Source organism: Anolis sagrei, chromosome 12 (assembly GCF_037176765.1).
Source record: "Anolis sagrei isolate rAnoSag1 chromosome 12, rAnoSag1.mat, whole genome shotgun sequence".
In the NCBI taxonomy this organism is placed as follows: Eukaryota; Metazoa; Chordata; class Lepidosauria; order Squamata; family Dactyloidae; genus Anolis; species Anolis sagrei.
This window is the reverse complement of record NC_090032.1, coordinates 1,799,045-1,815,788: the sequence shown is the minus strand read 5'-3', so window position 1 is coordinate 1,815,788 and position 16,744 is coordinate 1,799,045. Positions and strand designations below refer to the sequence as shown.

Sequence of the window (16,744 nt, the reverse complement as noted above, 5' to 3'; positions counted from 1 at the left end):
AAAACCCCGCGAAAAAGCGAACCACGAAGTAGCGGGGGAACACTGTAGACTGCTCGTGAGTCCAGTGGAGTCTCCTTCTGCTGGGTGAGGAGGCTATGATTGTATTTTCCTGCCTGGATGAAGAGGGTCAGATTGGATGGCCCTTGAGGTCTCGTCCAACCAAAAACCCCGCGAAAAAGCGAACCGCGAAGTAGCGGGGGAACACTGTATACTGCTTGTGAGCCCAGTGGACTCTCCTTCTGCTGGGTGAGAAAACTATGATTGTATTTTCCTGCCTGGATGAAGAGGGTCAGATTGGATGGCCCTTGAGGTCTCGTCCAACCAAAATCCCCGTGAAAAAGCGAACCGCGAAGTAGCGGGGGAACACTGTAGACTGCTTGTGAGTCCATTGGACTCTCCTTCTGCTGGGTGAGGAGGCTATGATTGTATTTTCCTGCCTGGATGAAGAGGGTCAGATTGGATGGCCCTTGAGGTCTCGTCCAACCACGATTCTATCGGGAGTGCAATGTGGGACGATGACCAACAAGCAGATGGTGTGCGGGCAGGCAGTCCAAGCCAAACACCAGCCACACGGCATGGTGTCCACGGCACTTTTGCCATTCAGGCACCTCTCCTTCCGCCCACGGCTGGCGCCTCGCCTCCCTGCCGCTTGCGACTGCAGGGCTGAGTCAGGATTTTGCAGCAGCTCAAAATGGGAGTCCAGAGGCTTGCCAGCATTTCTCCAAGAATCACAGAGTTGGAAGAGACCCCAAAGGCCATCCAGGCCAACTCCCTTCCACTGTGGCCTCTTCCATCCAGGAAGTTCGTCCTCATGTTCAAGTGAAATCTCCTTTCCTGTCATTTGAAGCCATGGCTCCATTGAGTCCTAGTCCAAAAGCCTTCTCCTTTTTCAAAGGTTCTCATGTCTCCTCTCAACCTTCCCTGCTGCAAGCTAAGCAGACCCAGCTGAGAACCACTGAAATAGATGGATAGATGGATGTTTTGGCCTTCAACTCTTGGGTCTATCACTCTATCATCTACCTACCTACCTACACTCTATCATCTACCTACCTACCTACCTATCTATCTATCTATCTATCAGAACCTAAAGGTAGGCCTCTCTTAGGTCTGTCACTCTATCTATCTATCTATCTACCTACCTACCTACCTATCTATTTATCAAAACCTGAAGGTAGGCCTCACATAGGTCTATCACTAAATCATCTATCTATCTATCTATCAGGACCTGAAGGTAGGCCTCTCATAGGTCTATCACTCTATCATCTATCTACCTACCTACCTACCTACCTACCTATCTATCAAGACCTGAAGGTAGACCTCTCTTAGGTCTATCACTCTATCATCTATCTACCTACCTACCTACCTACCTATCTATCTATCAAGACCTGAAGGTAGGCCTCTCTTAGGTCTATCACTCTATCATCTATCTATCTACCTATCTATCTAGACCTGAAGGTAGGCCTCTCTTAGGTCTATCACTCTATCATCTTTCTATCTACCTATCTACCTACCTATCTATCTATCAAGACCTGAAGGTAGGCCTCTCTTAGGTCTATCACTCTATCATCTATCTATCTACCTATCTATCTAGACCTGAAGGTAGGCCTCTCTTAGGTCTATCACTCTATCATCTTTCTATCTACCTATCTACCTACCTATCTATCTATCAAGACCTGAAGGTAGGCCTCTCTTAGGTCTATAACTCTATCATCTATCAATCTATCTACCTACTTACCTATCTATCTATCAAGACCTGAAGGTAGGCCTCTCTTAGGTCTATCACTCCATCATCCGTCTATCTATCTATTGCAGTAGTTCTCAACCGGTGGGTGCCCAGAGGTTTTGGCCTTCAACTCCTAGGCCTATCATTCTATCATCAATCTATCTATCAGGACCCAGCTTTTTAAGACCTTTGATCATTTGAGTTGTCCTCCACTGGACACGTTCCAGATTGTCGATATCTCTCTTAAATGCCCAGAATTAGACCAAAATGGAATTGAGGGGCACCATTGCTTCTCTTGTGACCTACTTAGTCTTTAGAGCGGTGGTTCCCATCCCATGGTCCATGGACCACCAGTGGTCTGCAAGAATAAAAATACGGTCCACAACCTCACCATTACAACACAGTTGCCTCAAAACCACACAGGAATGAAAGTGACTGGTCTTGCGAAACCCTCTTATAGTGCTGAGGCAACAGAGATGTCAGGAGGGGAGAGGCTGACTACAACCACATGGATGATTGAGTGATAGACCTAAGAGAGGCCTACCTTCAGGTCCTGATAAATGATAGAGTGATAGACCTAGGAGTTGAAGGCCAAAACATCTGAGAGGACCCACAGGTTGAGAACCACTGCAACAGACAGATGATAGAGTGATAGACCTAGGAGTTGAAGGCCAAAACATCTGGGGGGACCCACAGGTTGAGAACCACTGCAATAGATAGATAGATAGATAGATAGATGGATGGATGGATGGATGATAGTGATAGACCTAGAAGGTCAAAACATGAGGGGACCCATCGGTTGGGAACCACTGCAATAGATAGATAGATGATAGAGCAATAGACCTAGACAGGCCTAACTTCAGGTCCTGATAGATAGATGATAGAGTGATAGACCTAGGGGTTGAAGGCCAAAACATCTGGGGATCCACAGGTTGAGAACCACTGCAATAGATGGATGGATGATAGAGTGATAGACCTAAGAGAGGCCTACCTTCAGGTCCAGATAGATAGATAGATAGATAGATAGATAGATAGATAGATAGATAGATGATAGATCTAGGTGTTGAAGGCCAAAACACCTGGGGACTCACAGGTTGAGAACCACTGCAATAGGTAGATAGATGGATGATAGAGTGATAGACCTAAGAGAGACCTACCTTCAGGTCCTGATAGATAGATCATAGAGTGATAGACCTAGGAGTTGAAGGTCAAAACATCTGGGACCCACAAGTTGAGAACCACTGCAATAGATGGATGGATGATAAAATGATAGACCTAAGAGAGGCCTACCTTGAGGTCATGATAGATATAGATAGGTCATAGAGTGGTAGACCTAGGAGTTGAAGGCCAAAAGATGTGGGGACCCACTGTTTGAGAACCACTGATCTAGACTCCTATGGATGTGAGCCTAGAATTCCATTGGCTTTTTAAGCAGCTGCAATCATGCTGTTGACTCATAATTCAGCATATGGGTCTACATGAGTATCTCAATGTTCTCAGTTTAATCCAAAGAGGATCTTGCCGTTGGTTTTCTAAAAGAGGCCCACCCTTCGTGTTTCAAGTCATGGTGAACATTGTGCAAGTGAGCCAACCTCCATGTTGAGGCCTTTCTCCGCTTGGAGAAAGGTGTTCCTCAACTGAGACCTTCCACCAAAGAATGTATTCTCGGTGTTCTGTCACAGTAGGGTCTCTCTTCTGTTGACCTGGAAATGTGATGTAGGAGACCAAGAGACCAAGAGCATTCCTCATCTGCCTCCGCTGTTCTTGGACAGCGAGCACCTCAAAATATGTCCCGGCCGCACCTCCCTTTGTGTGGGTGTGATGTCACAATGGTGGGCCGCCGCAATTGGCTCGCGCTCGACGGCATCACTCGTCTCCACGGGATAGGAAGTGGCGGACGTTTTGGGGCACTGGCCATTGACTTCTGGGTCAGCGTTTGGTCCGGTCTTTGGTCTGGTCCCCCCATGCCAAAGCAGCCTATTTCCAATGTTTACAATGGAATTCAGGTAATTTTGTCATTCTAAAGAACCTTCTCCTCGGCCTTCTAATCTGAACATCCATCTCGGATCATTTCTGAAGCTGAACAGGGCTACCTGTGAATATATTTACCTCCCCTTTGCTTCTCTCCTGTTGAGTTGGGAACCTGGACTCCTTAATAAGAGCCAGGGATATCTGAGAAGGGTCTTGCTTCTTTGTCTGCCTGGATTTAGTCCTCAGCCCAGATATGGACAGATTACTTGGACCCAGCAACATGTTAATGTAGAACCTGACCCTTTGCAAATGGAGTGAAGTACCCAAGGTTCAGGGCTTTTTTGATGACACCCTTTCAGTGCTGCTTTGTACAAATAGCACACAATCTTAGGATGTAAAATGGGTTGCAGTCTTCTGCTTGGGATTCATTCACCTTTCCCAGATGAGAATTATGTGAACTGTTTAAAACAGCCTTAAACTACCATATATACTTGCGTATAAGCTGAGTTTTTCAGCCCCATTTTTAGGCCGAAAAAGCCCCCCTTCGGCTTATACTCGAGTCAATGTTATTTATTATTTCACTGTTATTACTATTATTATATTTATATTATTTTACTTTATTATTATTATTACATTTATTATTTTCTCTATTTATTATAGTTATTATTACATTTATTATTTTACTCTGTTATTATTACACTTATATTACTCTATTATTATTACATTTATTATTTTACATTATTGTTATTACATTTATTATTTTACTCTATTTTTATTATGATTACATTTATTATTTTACTCTATTATTTTTATTATGTACATTATTTTACTGTATTATTATTATTATTACTACATTTATTATTTCACTCTATTGTTATTACCATTTATTATTTCACTCTATTACTATTACATTTATTATTTTACTCGATTTTGTTATTACATTTGTTATTACATGTTATTACATTTATTTATTTATTGTCATTATTGTCATTATTTTACTTTATTATTGTTGTTATATTTAATATTTTACTCCATTATTTTTACGTGTATTGTTTTATTCACATATTATTTCACTCTATTATTATTACATTTATTATTTTACTCAATTATTACATTTATTATTATTATTATTACATTTATTATTTTAATCTATTATTTTTATTACAATTATTATTTATTGCATTCTTATTTGACTTTATTATTGTTACATTTATTATTTTACTCTATTATTGTTATTACATTTATTATTTATTTATTGTCATTTTATTTAATATTTTATTTTATTGTTATTACAGTTATTATTTTACTCGATTTTTTATTATTATTATTATTATTATTATTACGTTTATTATTCTACAACAAGCCTTTTTTCAAAATCCAATGATCACAGAGACAGAATGTGAGGTGAAATCTTTTGAAGAGGGGCAGCAAAACTTTTGAAGAGACAGCAAAACAAACACCACAAAAGTGTTAAGCTTTCCCTATTCTATCCAAAGCCATCTATTTATTGTTGTCTAGAGTTGCACTTTAAAATGTACCTGTTCCAAGGGGTGGAAATGCCTCTTAGGTTCTTCCCTGGAAAGAAAATACTGTCCTGACTTCCCTTAGGTTCTTCCCTGGAAGAACCTAAGGGAAGTCAGGACAGTATTTTGGATGGACATTCTCTGACTTATAGTTTTTGTCCATGAGTAAATCCAAAAAAATCCTACATTATGGGAAGAGAACCACGGTGATGGGGAAACAACTTGGCTTCCATTACCCATTGCAGTCTGGTTCAGGAAACGTGTGTAATTGAGTTCCTTTCTCTCCATCCACATCCAGCAGTGACCAGGACCGGGGCCGGCTCACCCCGTCACCGGACATCATTGTCCTTTCCGACAACGAAGCCTCCAGTCCCCGTTCCAGCTCTCGCATGGAAGAGCGGCTCAAGGCTGCCAATCTGGAAATGTTCAAGGTAAGGGCAGCATGGCTGAGAAAGATGCTGACCCCCAGGTGATACAGGCTCGCTTTGGGGGCTCTTTCTCTTGGCTACCCTAGAAGATAAATCTGGATGTGTTAGATTCAGAGTACTTCCCCCCCCCCCCCCCTTCTCTCTCTGCAGGGCAAAGGTCTTGAGGAAAGGCAGCAGCTCATTAAGCAGCTCCGGGACGAGCTGCGACTCGAGGAGGCCCGGCTGGTGCTGCTGAAGAAGCTACGGCAGAGCCAGCTACAAAAAGAGAATGTGGTACAGAAGGTAAAGCATCGATTGGGACTGGTTGTATAATACAGTGGGGATCAGACTTTTGTACAGTACAGCTTTCTTATACAGTGATACCTTGACTTACGAGCGACCCAACATATGAATTTTTTGCAATACAAGGCATCACTCGGCCCATTTCTCACAAGCAACAATCTGAGTTCCGAGCCTCCCACCTGGTGGAGAGTTATCATTGTAATTGCTTTCCATTTGTGATTCCATTTAGCCACCTGTGTGTCCATGACTCCATTTGTTTACTGCTCGGATCAGCTGTTTTGGAATTTCTTATATAGTGATTCCTTGACTTATGAGAGACCCAACATATGTATTTTTTTGCAATACAAGCTGTCGCTTGGGCCATTTCTCGCAAGCAGCGACCTGAGTTCCAAGCCTCCCACCTGATGGAGAGTTCTCATTGTAATTGATTTCCATTTGTGATTCCATTTAGCCACCTGTGTGTCCATGGCTCCATTTGTTAACTGCTCGCATCAGCTGTTTTGAAATTTCTTATACAGTGATTCCTTGACTTACGAGAAACCCAACATCTGTATTTTTTTCAATACAAGCCGTTGCTTGGCCCATTTCTCACAAGCAGCGATCTGAGTTCTGAGCCTCCCACCTAGTGGAGAATTCTCATTGTAATTGCTTTCCATTTGTGATTCCATTTAGCCACCTGTGTGTCCATTGCTCCATTTGTTTGCTGCTCAGATCAGCTATTTTGGGATTTTAAAATACAAATGAAATCACGTCTTTTCCTTGACTGCAGGGATATACAGTCAGGCAAATATGCACATATTTCACTTGGAATCAGGTGTTAAGTGCACCTTTTTGACACGTGCTTTTCAGCTGTTAACCTGATTCAGCGTACATTTTTGCAAAACGTCATTTAGCCACCACCCCCTTCCGCATCCCGCCCTACCTCTTGCACTAGCACGACCCTCTCGCAAGAGGTAGCACTAGCATGAGAGGTAGTGCTAGCATGAGAGTACATGTTATCTAAAGCAGGGCCAGAGCATGTGCGGCTCACCCCGGAGGCCCAGAGGAGGGCCCGCTTGTGGCCGGATGGCTCACCCCAGGCCTAGCAAAGGACCTGCTCATTGACCAACAACTGATTCGTAACCCTTATTTATTTATTATTTATTTATATTTAGAGTAGCCAGTGTACGCCTACCTGAGATCTTCAGGTAGAAGGTAGGCTAGAAATATTTTAAGTAATAAATAATTTTTAAAGTATTTATTTATTTATATACAGTATTTATATTCCGCCTTTCTCACCCCGCCGGGGACTCAGGGCGGATTACAGTGTACATATATATGGCAAACATTCAATGCCAATTTTTGACATACAAACATACACAGAGGCTATTTAACTTTTTTTCTGGCCGCCAGGGGAGCTGTCGCTTTCATCGTCCATCTGCGACGCTGATGAAGCACTTCCGCATTCCCCGCATGCTTCCCCGCTGGAATGCTTTGCTGGAGGGGACTCAGGGCGGATCACAATGCACGTATACATGGCAAACATTCAATGCCATAGAGCAGTGGCTCTCAACCTGGGATCCCCAGATGTTTTTGGCCTACAACTCCCAGAAATCTCAGCCAGTTTACCAGCTGTTAGGATTTCTGGGAGTTGAAGGCCAAAAACATCTGGGGACCCCTGCCATAGAGACACAACATATATAGACAGACACACAGAGGCTATTTAACTTTCCAACTTCATGAGGATATGTTTTGAATTCAGGCCACCAGGGGAGCTGTCGCTTCACCACCCACTTGTGACGCGAGTGGAGTACTTCATCATTCTTTTGCATGCTGCTGGAGAGTTTTATGGCATCGTAAATTAGTTATATTAGCCTCCCCGCATAAGTGGTACCTAAATTTCCTACTTGACAGATGCAACTGTCTTTCGAGCTGCAAAGGTCGACAGCAAGTTAGACAAATGGTCAGGCGTTTACTCCGACCTGGGCTGGCTTCGAACTCCTGACCTTTCAGTCAGTAGTGATTTATTTTAGTTATTTATTTACAGCTTTTATATTCCGCCCTTCTCCTCACCCCGCAGGGGACTCAGGGCGGATTACAGTGTACGGACATACAAACATATACAGACATATTTTATTTATCGTTTCATCAGCAACCATACCATTGTATTACATTTCTAACAGAACAAAACAAACACGCAGATTAAAAACAAACAAACACAGATTTTGCAAACTTGGTAGTTGGTTAAATGTCCTTTGACCAGTATCTGGCCACTTGGAGTGCCTCTGGTATTGCCGCAAGAAGGTCCTCCATCGTGCATGTGGCAGGGCTCAGGGTGCATTGCAGCAGGTGGTCAGTGGTTTGCTCTTCTCCGCACTCGCATGCCGTGGATTCCACCCTGTAGCCCCATTTCTGAAGGTTGGCTCTGCATCTCGTGGTGCCAGAGTGCAGTCTGTTCAGTGCCTTCCAAGTCACCCAGTTTTCTGTGTGCCCAGGGGAGAGTCTCTCATCTGGTATCACCCATGGATTGAGGTGCTGGGTTTGGGCCTGCCACTTTTGGACTCTCGCTTGCTGAGGTGTTCCAGGTGTTCTATACAGACATAGACAGAGGCTGTTTAACTTTTTCCGGCCACTAGGGGAGCTGTCGATTTCATCGTCCATCTGCAATGCTGATGAAGCACTTCCGCATTCCCCGCATGCTTCCCCGCTGGAATGCTTTGCTGGAGTCTTCGTTATGGCCTCATAAATCATTTAATTTAGCCTTCCCACACTTTAAGGTGGTACCTAAGTTTCCTACTTGACAGATGCAACTGTCTTTTGGGTTGCAAAGGTCGACAACAGGCTACACAATTGGTTGGAAACCCACTCCAACCTGGGCTGGCTTCAAACTCATGACCTTTTGGTCAGAGTCATCTTAATGCAGCTGACACTCAGCCAACTGCGCCACAGCCCGGTCCTTTTGGTACTAATTGTGGAGTGTGGTCCCTGGTCAAAGTGGTCCTTGATCAATGTGCTTCCTGGTCAAAAAGAGGTTGGGAACCACTGCTACAGAGGACACATTTTGTCTTCTCTGGCCAAATCTTGAGTCTTCCAGCGCAATGTCTGTTATCTAATATCAGTTTGCATGGAAAGTATGCTCCATATTTGCTTGGAAAGAGAACATCTATGGCGCCCACCAGACTTTCCATCTAGGGGCATTCAGCCCTTAGGTTCTCACGCCAGTCTCTCCCTTTTCCTGCCTGCCAGACTCCGGTTGTCCAGAACGCAGCATCAATTGTCCAGCCATCTCCTGCCCATGTTGGACAGCAGGCTCTGTCCAAACTTCCTTCCCGGCCTGGAGCTCAGGGGGTTGAGCCCCAGAACCTCCGCACATTACAGGTAAGTGTCGTTTGAGGTGGAGTTCCTAAAACTTGGACATATGGAAATCAGGAAGTGCGGGCTTTGAGAACGAGGGGGGTTCAGAATTGGTCATCTGGCTGACCCCGCGGTGGTTTTTCTCCCCAACTCTCCGGGCAGGGTCACAGCGTCATCCGATCGGCCGCCAACACGGCCCTCCCCCACATGCTTATGTCGCAGCGCGTCATTGCGCCGAACCCCACCCAGCTCCAAGGGCAGCGCATCCCCTCGAAACCGGGACTCATCCGCACCACCACTCCGGGCATGAGCCCCGCCATCAGCTACCAGCCGGTGAGTAGAACACACATTCGAGCATTGCCAAGTGGTAAATGTGTCGCGAAAACTTTTTAAAACTTTTAAAAACTTTTTAAAACTTTTAAAACTTGTAAATATTTTAAATATTGCAATTTCATTGAGAAGGTATATCAGAATTTGGTTTTTGTAGGTTTTTCAGGTTGTACGCCCATGTTCTATTTATTTATTTATTTATTTATTTATTTATTTATGGCATTTATATGCCACCCTTCTCACTCTGAAGGGGACTCTGAGCGGCTTATAAGATATATATACATACAAAATATTATATTAGCATAGTATTATATATTACTATATTGGACTATGCCATTGTATTTTAATATTATTAGTAATATTACATGTAATATAAATATATACTTATAACATCGTATTATTATTAGTGTTATATTGCATTACATTATAATATAAAAAATATATGTATATACAATATATTATATTATTAGCATAGTACAGTATCAGTATTAAATATTACTATATTGTAATATTATTAGTAATATTACATGTAATATAAATATATAATTATAATATATTGTTATTATTATTATATTGCATTACATTATAATATTATAAAATTTATATGTATATACAATATATTATATTATATTATATTATATTATATTATATTATATTATATTATATTATATTATATTATATTATTAGCAAAGCACAGGAGACAAGGTGGAACTCTTCTAGAAGCATTCTGTCCTGACGTTTCGCCTGCATCTGTGGCAGGCATCTTTAGAGGTTGTGAGGTCTCACCCCGAAGGGGATTCAAAGCATACATACAATATATTATATTATTAGCATAGTACAATATCAGTATTAAATATTACTATATTGTACTATATCATTATATTGTAATATTATTAGTAATATTACATGTAATATAAATATATAATTATAATATCGTATTATTATTAGTGTTATATTGCATTACATTATAACATAAAAACTATATGTATATACAATATATTATATTATAAGTATAGTACAGGAGACAAGGTGAAACAGTACTAGAAGCATTCTGTCCTGATGTTTCGCCTGCATCTGTGGCAGGCATCTTCAGAGGTTTTGAGGTCTCACCCCGAAGGGGATTCAAAGCAGCTTACAAGTACACATACATACAATATATTATATTATTAGCATAGTACAATATCAGTATTAAATGTTACTATATTGGACTATACCATTATATTGTAATATTATTAGTAATATTACATGTAATATAAATATATAATTATAATACCATATTATTATTGGTGTTATATTGCATTACATTATAACATAAAAATTATATGTATATACAATATATTATATTATAAGTATAGTACAGGAGACAAGGTGAAACAGTACTAGAAGCATTCTGTCCTGACGTTTCGCCTGCATCTGTGGCAGGCATCTTCAGAGGTTGTGAGGTCTCACCCCGAAGGGGATTCAAAGCAGCTTATAAGATATAAATACGTGCAATATATTATATTATTAGCATAGTACAATATCAGTATTAAATGTTACTATATTGGACTATACCATTATATTGTAATATTATTAGTAATATTACATGTAATATAAATATATAATTATAATACCATATTATTATTGGTGTTATATTGCATTACATTATAATATTATAAAAATTATATATATATATATATATACAATATATTATATTATATTATATTATATTATATTATATTATATTATATTATATTATTAGCATAGCACTGGAGACAAGGTGGAACTCTTCTAGAAGCATTCTGTCCTGATGTTTCGCCTGCATCTGTGGCAGGCATCTTCAGAGGTTGTGAGGTCTCACCCCAAAGGGGATTCAAAGCAGCTTACAAGATATAAATGCATGCAATATATTATATTATTAGTATAGTACAATATCAGTATTAAATATTACTATATTGTACTATACCATTATATTGTAATATTATTAGTAATATTACATGTAATATAAATATATAATTATAATACCATAATATTATTAGTGTTATAATGTTATGCAATTATATTACATGTTAACATATTAGTGTTATATTGCATTACATTATAATATTATAAAAATTATATGTATATATATTATATTATATTATATTATATTATATTATATTATATTATATTATTAGCATAGCACAGGAGACAAGGTGGAACTCTTCTAGAAGCATTCTGTCCTGACGTTTCGCCTGCACTATGGCAGGCATCCTCGGAGGTTGTGAGGTCTTTTTGGATTGTAATAAGGTCTCTTATATTGTGATATTTCCGCTGATGTTGTCTCCTGGTTGTAAATGAATGATAGATAAGACGTTTTCCATTCTGAAACATGTTGATTACATCTCAGTTTCCTGGCAGATGTCGTTGGCTCTCCTTGATGGGTGTTATATGTATATACAATATATTATATTATATTATATTATATTATATTATATTATATTATATTATTAGCATAGCACAGGAGACAAGGTGGAACTCTTCTAGAAGCATTCTGTCCTGACGTTTCGCCTGTACCTATGGCAGGCATCCTCAGAGGTTATGAGGTCTTTTTGGATTGTAATAAGGTCTCTTATATTGCAATATTTCCACTGATGTTTACTCCTCATTGTAAATGAATGATAGTTTCCATCCTGAAACATGTTGATTCCATCTCCGTTTCCTAGCAGATATCGTTGGCTCTCCTTGATTGGTGTTAGCAAATGCAAGCAGCTCTGTGCTGACTTAATAATAATAATAATAATAATAATAATAATAATAATAATATACACCACACAGTCCTAGACACTTGGGAAGTGTTTCACTTGTGATTTTGTGATACGAAATCCAGCATATTTTACTACACCATTATATGGTAATATTGCAATATCAAATATTTAATTATAATATTAGTATCATATATATTTGTGACAAATGCAGAGCGATAGGCTTCTATGCTGACGATGTGGCCACATCGTTGTCGCGCAAGTAGTCCCGGATTCAGCAACCGAAGGGAGATACGGTCCCGTTTTGAGCTCGGAGACACGGATGTTAACATGACGGCTTTAAGCAGTTCACGCCAATTTGTACATCATTAAGCCATTAGGGAGATTTATTAAGCTAATTAGGTAATTAACGTGTTAGTGGAATCGTTGAACTGTTGTATTAAAATATCATTTAAAGTTATTGGGGAAAATGATTGGTAGCAAATTGAAGCTGTGAGAACTGTCTGTCATCATTTCAAAACACTGTTGATGGATGCTTCACAAGTTGAATCGTGTGCTTTAAAAATGGAATTGGGAGCAACCAGTAGGCTTTTAGCCCATTATTTAGCTCCTAGCTGGTGATTGGCTAGAGCACATACGGGCAAACCCAGGCTCGGGGGGCGGATGCGGCCCCTTGGGCTCTTTTCTCAGGCACTCCTCTCTCACCATCCTATCCTTCCTTTCTTCTCTCTTTCCTTCCTCCTTCTCTCCCTCTCTCTCTTCTTTACCTCCCTCTTTCTCCCTCCCCCTTCCCTTCCCCTTCCCTTTCATCCTTCCTTCCCTCCTTCCTCCTCTCTCTTTCTCCTTCCTTCCTTCCCTTTTGTCTTTCCTTTCTTCTCCCTTCCCTCACTCCTCCATTCCCATCGACCCTTCCTTCCTTCCTTCCATCCTTCTCTTCCTTCATTCCTTTCTTCCTTCCCTCTGGGACCTTCTCTTTCTGTGCTCTGGCCCCTCTCCTTGAGAATTCTCCTACTGCAAATGTTGAGCACTGTTTGGTGTTAGAGTCACATCTCAAGATGGCCGAGGCCATCCCATCCGTAACTGTGTTAGAGTTAGGAATAGGACCCCTCTCCTTGAGAATTCTCCCACTGCAAATGTTGAGCACTGTTTGGTGTTAGTGTCACATCTCAAGATAGCAAGCTCATCCCATCCATTACTGAGTTAGGGTTAGGACCCCTCTCCTTGAGAATTCTCCCACTGCAAATGTTGAGCACTGTTTGGTGTTAGTGTCACATCTCAAGATAGCAAGCTCATCCCATCCATTACTGAGTTAGGGTTAGGACCCCTCTCCTTGAGAATTCTCCCACTGCAAATGTTGAGCACTGTTTGGTGTTAGGGTCACATCTCAAGATAGCAAGCTCATCCCATCCATTACTGAGTTAGGGTTAGGACCCCTCTCCTTGAGAATTCTCCCACTGCAAATGTTGAGCACTGTTTGGAGTTAGTGTCACATCTCAAGATAGCCAAGGTCATCCCATCCATCACTGCGTTGAAATTAGGGTTAGGACCCTTCTCCTTGAGAATTCTTCCACTGCAAATGTTGAGCACTGTTTGATGTTAGAGTCATGTCTCAAGATAGCCAAGGTCATCCCATCCATCACTACGTTAGAGTTAGGGTTAGGACCCCTCTCCTTGAGAATTCTCCCACTGCAAATGTTGAGCACTGTTTGGTGTTAGTGTCACGTCTCAAGATGGACCCCTCTCCTTGAAAATTCTTCAATTGCAAGTGTTGAGCACTGTTTGTTGTTAGAGTCACAATTCTCCTTGAGAATTCTCCCACTGCAAATGTTGAGCACTGTTTATTGTTAGAGTCACATCTCAAGATGGACCCCTCTCCTTGAGAATTCTCCCACTGCAAATGTTGAGCACTGTTTGTTGTTAGAGTCACATCTCAAGATGGACCCCTCTTCTTGAGAATTCTACCACTGCAAATGTTGAGCACTGTTTGTCAGAGTCACATCTCAAGATGGACCCCTCTCCTTGAGAATTCTCCCACTGCAAAGGTTGAGCACTGTTTGGTGTTAGAGTCACATCTCAAGATGGACCCCTCTCCTTGAGAATTCTCCCACTGCAAATGTTGAGCACTGTTTGTTGTTAGAGTCACATCTCAAGATGTCCAAGGTCATCCCATCCCTCACTGCATCCTCTCTTTTCCTTCTTCCCTCCCAGCAATCCAGCTCCGCTGTCCCCTGCCAACGCTCCTCGTCCTCCACCATCTACATGAACCTGGCCTCCCACATCCAGCCGCCGGGCACGGTCAACCGGGTCTCTTCGCCGCTGCCTAGCCCCAGCGCACTCAGCGACGCGGCCAACTCCCAGGCGGCGGCCAAGCTGGCCTTGCGCAAGCAACTGGAAAAGACTCTCCTGGAGATCCCGCCCCCCAAGCCCCCCGCCCCTCTGCTCCACTTCCTGCCCAGCGCAGCCAACAGCGAGTTCATCTACATGGTGGGGTTGGAGGAGGTGGTGCAGAGCGTCATCGACAGCCAAGGTAAATGCCAGCGGGACTGGCCTCGCAACCAAGAGGGGTGGCAAAGGGGGGAAGCGCAAGCCTTGCGAGGGAGGGGTGTGTGCTTTGTGATACAAAAATGCATGTCTCGGATACACTACTTCTGTGGTGACTTTTCTCAACCTTCCTCATGCCCTGACCCCTCAATGCACTTCCTCCTGTTGTGGTGACCATAAAATTGGGTTGCTGTGAGTTTTCCGAGCGGTCTGGCCATGTTCCAGAAGCATTCTCTCCTGACATCCCCCCACATCTATGGCAGGCATCCTCAGAGGTTGTGAGGTCTGTTGGAAACTAAGCAAGGGAGGTTTCTTCTACGTGGTCCCTGTGAAATACACACGTACGGGTCTCCTGCGCAGTAGTTTCAGGACTCTGTAGAACAGTGGTTCTGAACTTAGGGTCCCCAGATGTTTTTGGCCTTCAACTCCTAACAGCTGGTAAACTGGGTGGGATTTCTGGGAGTTGTAGGCCAAAAACATCTGGGGACCCCAGGTTGAGAACCACTGCTGTAGAAGCTCTCAGATACATTTTGGTGGAAGCCCCGCCCACTCTTCCCTCGATAGTATACATGGCCAGTGGGAAGGGCTACCGCCCAGTTCTTATCTGTGGAAGGTCCTGGGCAGGAGAAAGAACTCTTGTCAGTTGAAGGCAAGTGTGAATGCTGCGATTATTTTTTTTATTTACTTATTTACGATATTTATATGCCGCCCTCCTCACCTCAAAGGGGACTCAGAGTGGCTTACGAGAGATATATACATACAGTATATTATATTATGCCACCTTTCTCACCTCGAAGGGGACTCAGAGCGGCTTACAAGATATATATACATACAATATATTATTAGCATAGTACAGTATTAGTATTATGTATTACTATATTGTACTATACCATTATACGGTAATATTATTAGTAATATTACATGTAATATAAAATATATAATTATAATATTATATTAGTAGTAGTAGTAGTAGTAGTAGTAGTGTTATTTTATATTACATTGTAGTATAAATACTATATGTATATACCATATATTATATTGTATTGTATTATATTATTAGCATAGCACAGGAGACAAGGTGGAACTGTCCCCTGGTCCCCCGTCTCAATTAATCACCTTGAATAGCATTTCAAAGCCTTGTAGCTTCAAGGCCTGGCTGATTCCTGCCTGGGGGAATCCTTAGAATCATAGAATCAAAGCGTTGGAAGAGACCTCATGGGCCATCCAGTCCAACCCCCTGCCAAGAAGCAGGAATATTGCATTCAAATCACCCCTGACAGATGGCCATCCATCTTAGTTAGCAGGTGTTAACTGGCCCTAATTCTTTCCTGTCTGGAATTCCCCTGTTTTCAGAATGTTTTATTTACTGTCTTAATTTTTACTTACTGTCCTTTTAAAAAAAATAGGTAAATAAAGAACAACATATTTGCTGGGGTTAAGAGCACAGAACCCCCATAAAAAGTGAAAAACCTCTAGGTCTTCCGACACAACTCTGGGCAGTGTCTGCTAGGCCCTGGGGCTTTGGAAATCTCACACAGACGTACAGCTAGGAAACGCTTTCAGGCAAGGATGGTCTTGGTTGACTTCTTCTGGTGTTCTCCTTCACCCAACCCTTGCAGGAAAAGCTTGCTCTTCCCTCTTGCGAGTGGAGCCTTTCAGCTGCGCCCAGTGCCGCACAGACTTCACCCCGCACTGGAAGCAGGAGAAGAGCGGCAAGATCTTGTGCGAGCAGTGCATGACCTCCAACCAGAAGAAGGCCCTCAAGGCCGAGCACACCAACCGGCTGAAGAACGCCTTCGTCAAAGCGCTGCAGCAGGAGCAGGTGAGACCTGGAGGCGCAACTTATGGGGATTGTCGCGAAGACGAAAGCGTCCGGTGTTAACAAGGGTG

At 42.0% G+C, this 16,744-nt stretch overlaps 1 protein-coding gene across 4 annotated transcripts in view; it reads left to right on the top strand.

Moving 5' to 3' along the window:
* GATAD2B (GATA zinc finger domain containing 2B) overlaps positions 1-16,744 on the top strand; it is a 76,450-nt gene that overhangs the window by 50,014 nt on the left and 9,692 nt on the right. For all 4 annotated transcript variants that reach the window (XM_060757988.2, XM_067472312.1, XM_060757987.2 and 1 more), the window contains exons 3-8: positions 5,516-5,648; positions 5,796-5,927; positions 9,153-9,284; positions 9,423-9,593; positions 14,522-14,840; positions 16,474-16,676. In XM_060757988.2, coding sequence (XP_060613971.2) covers positions 5,516-5,648; positions 5,796-5,927; positions 9,153-9,284; positions 9,423-9,593; positions 14,522-14,840; positions 16,474-16,676 — 1,090 coding nt within the window. The remainder of the gene's footprint in view (positions 1-5,515; positions 5,649-5,795; positions 5,928-9,152; positions 9,285-9,422; positions 9,594-14,521; positions 14,841-16,473; positions 16,677-16,744) is intronic.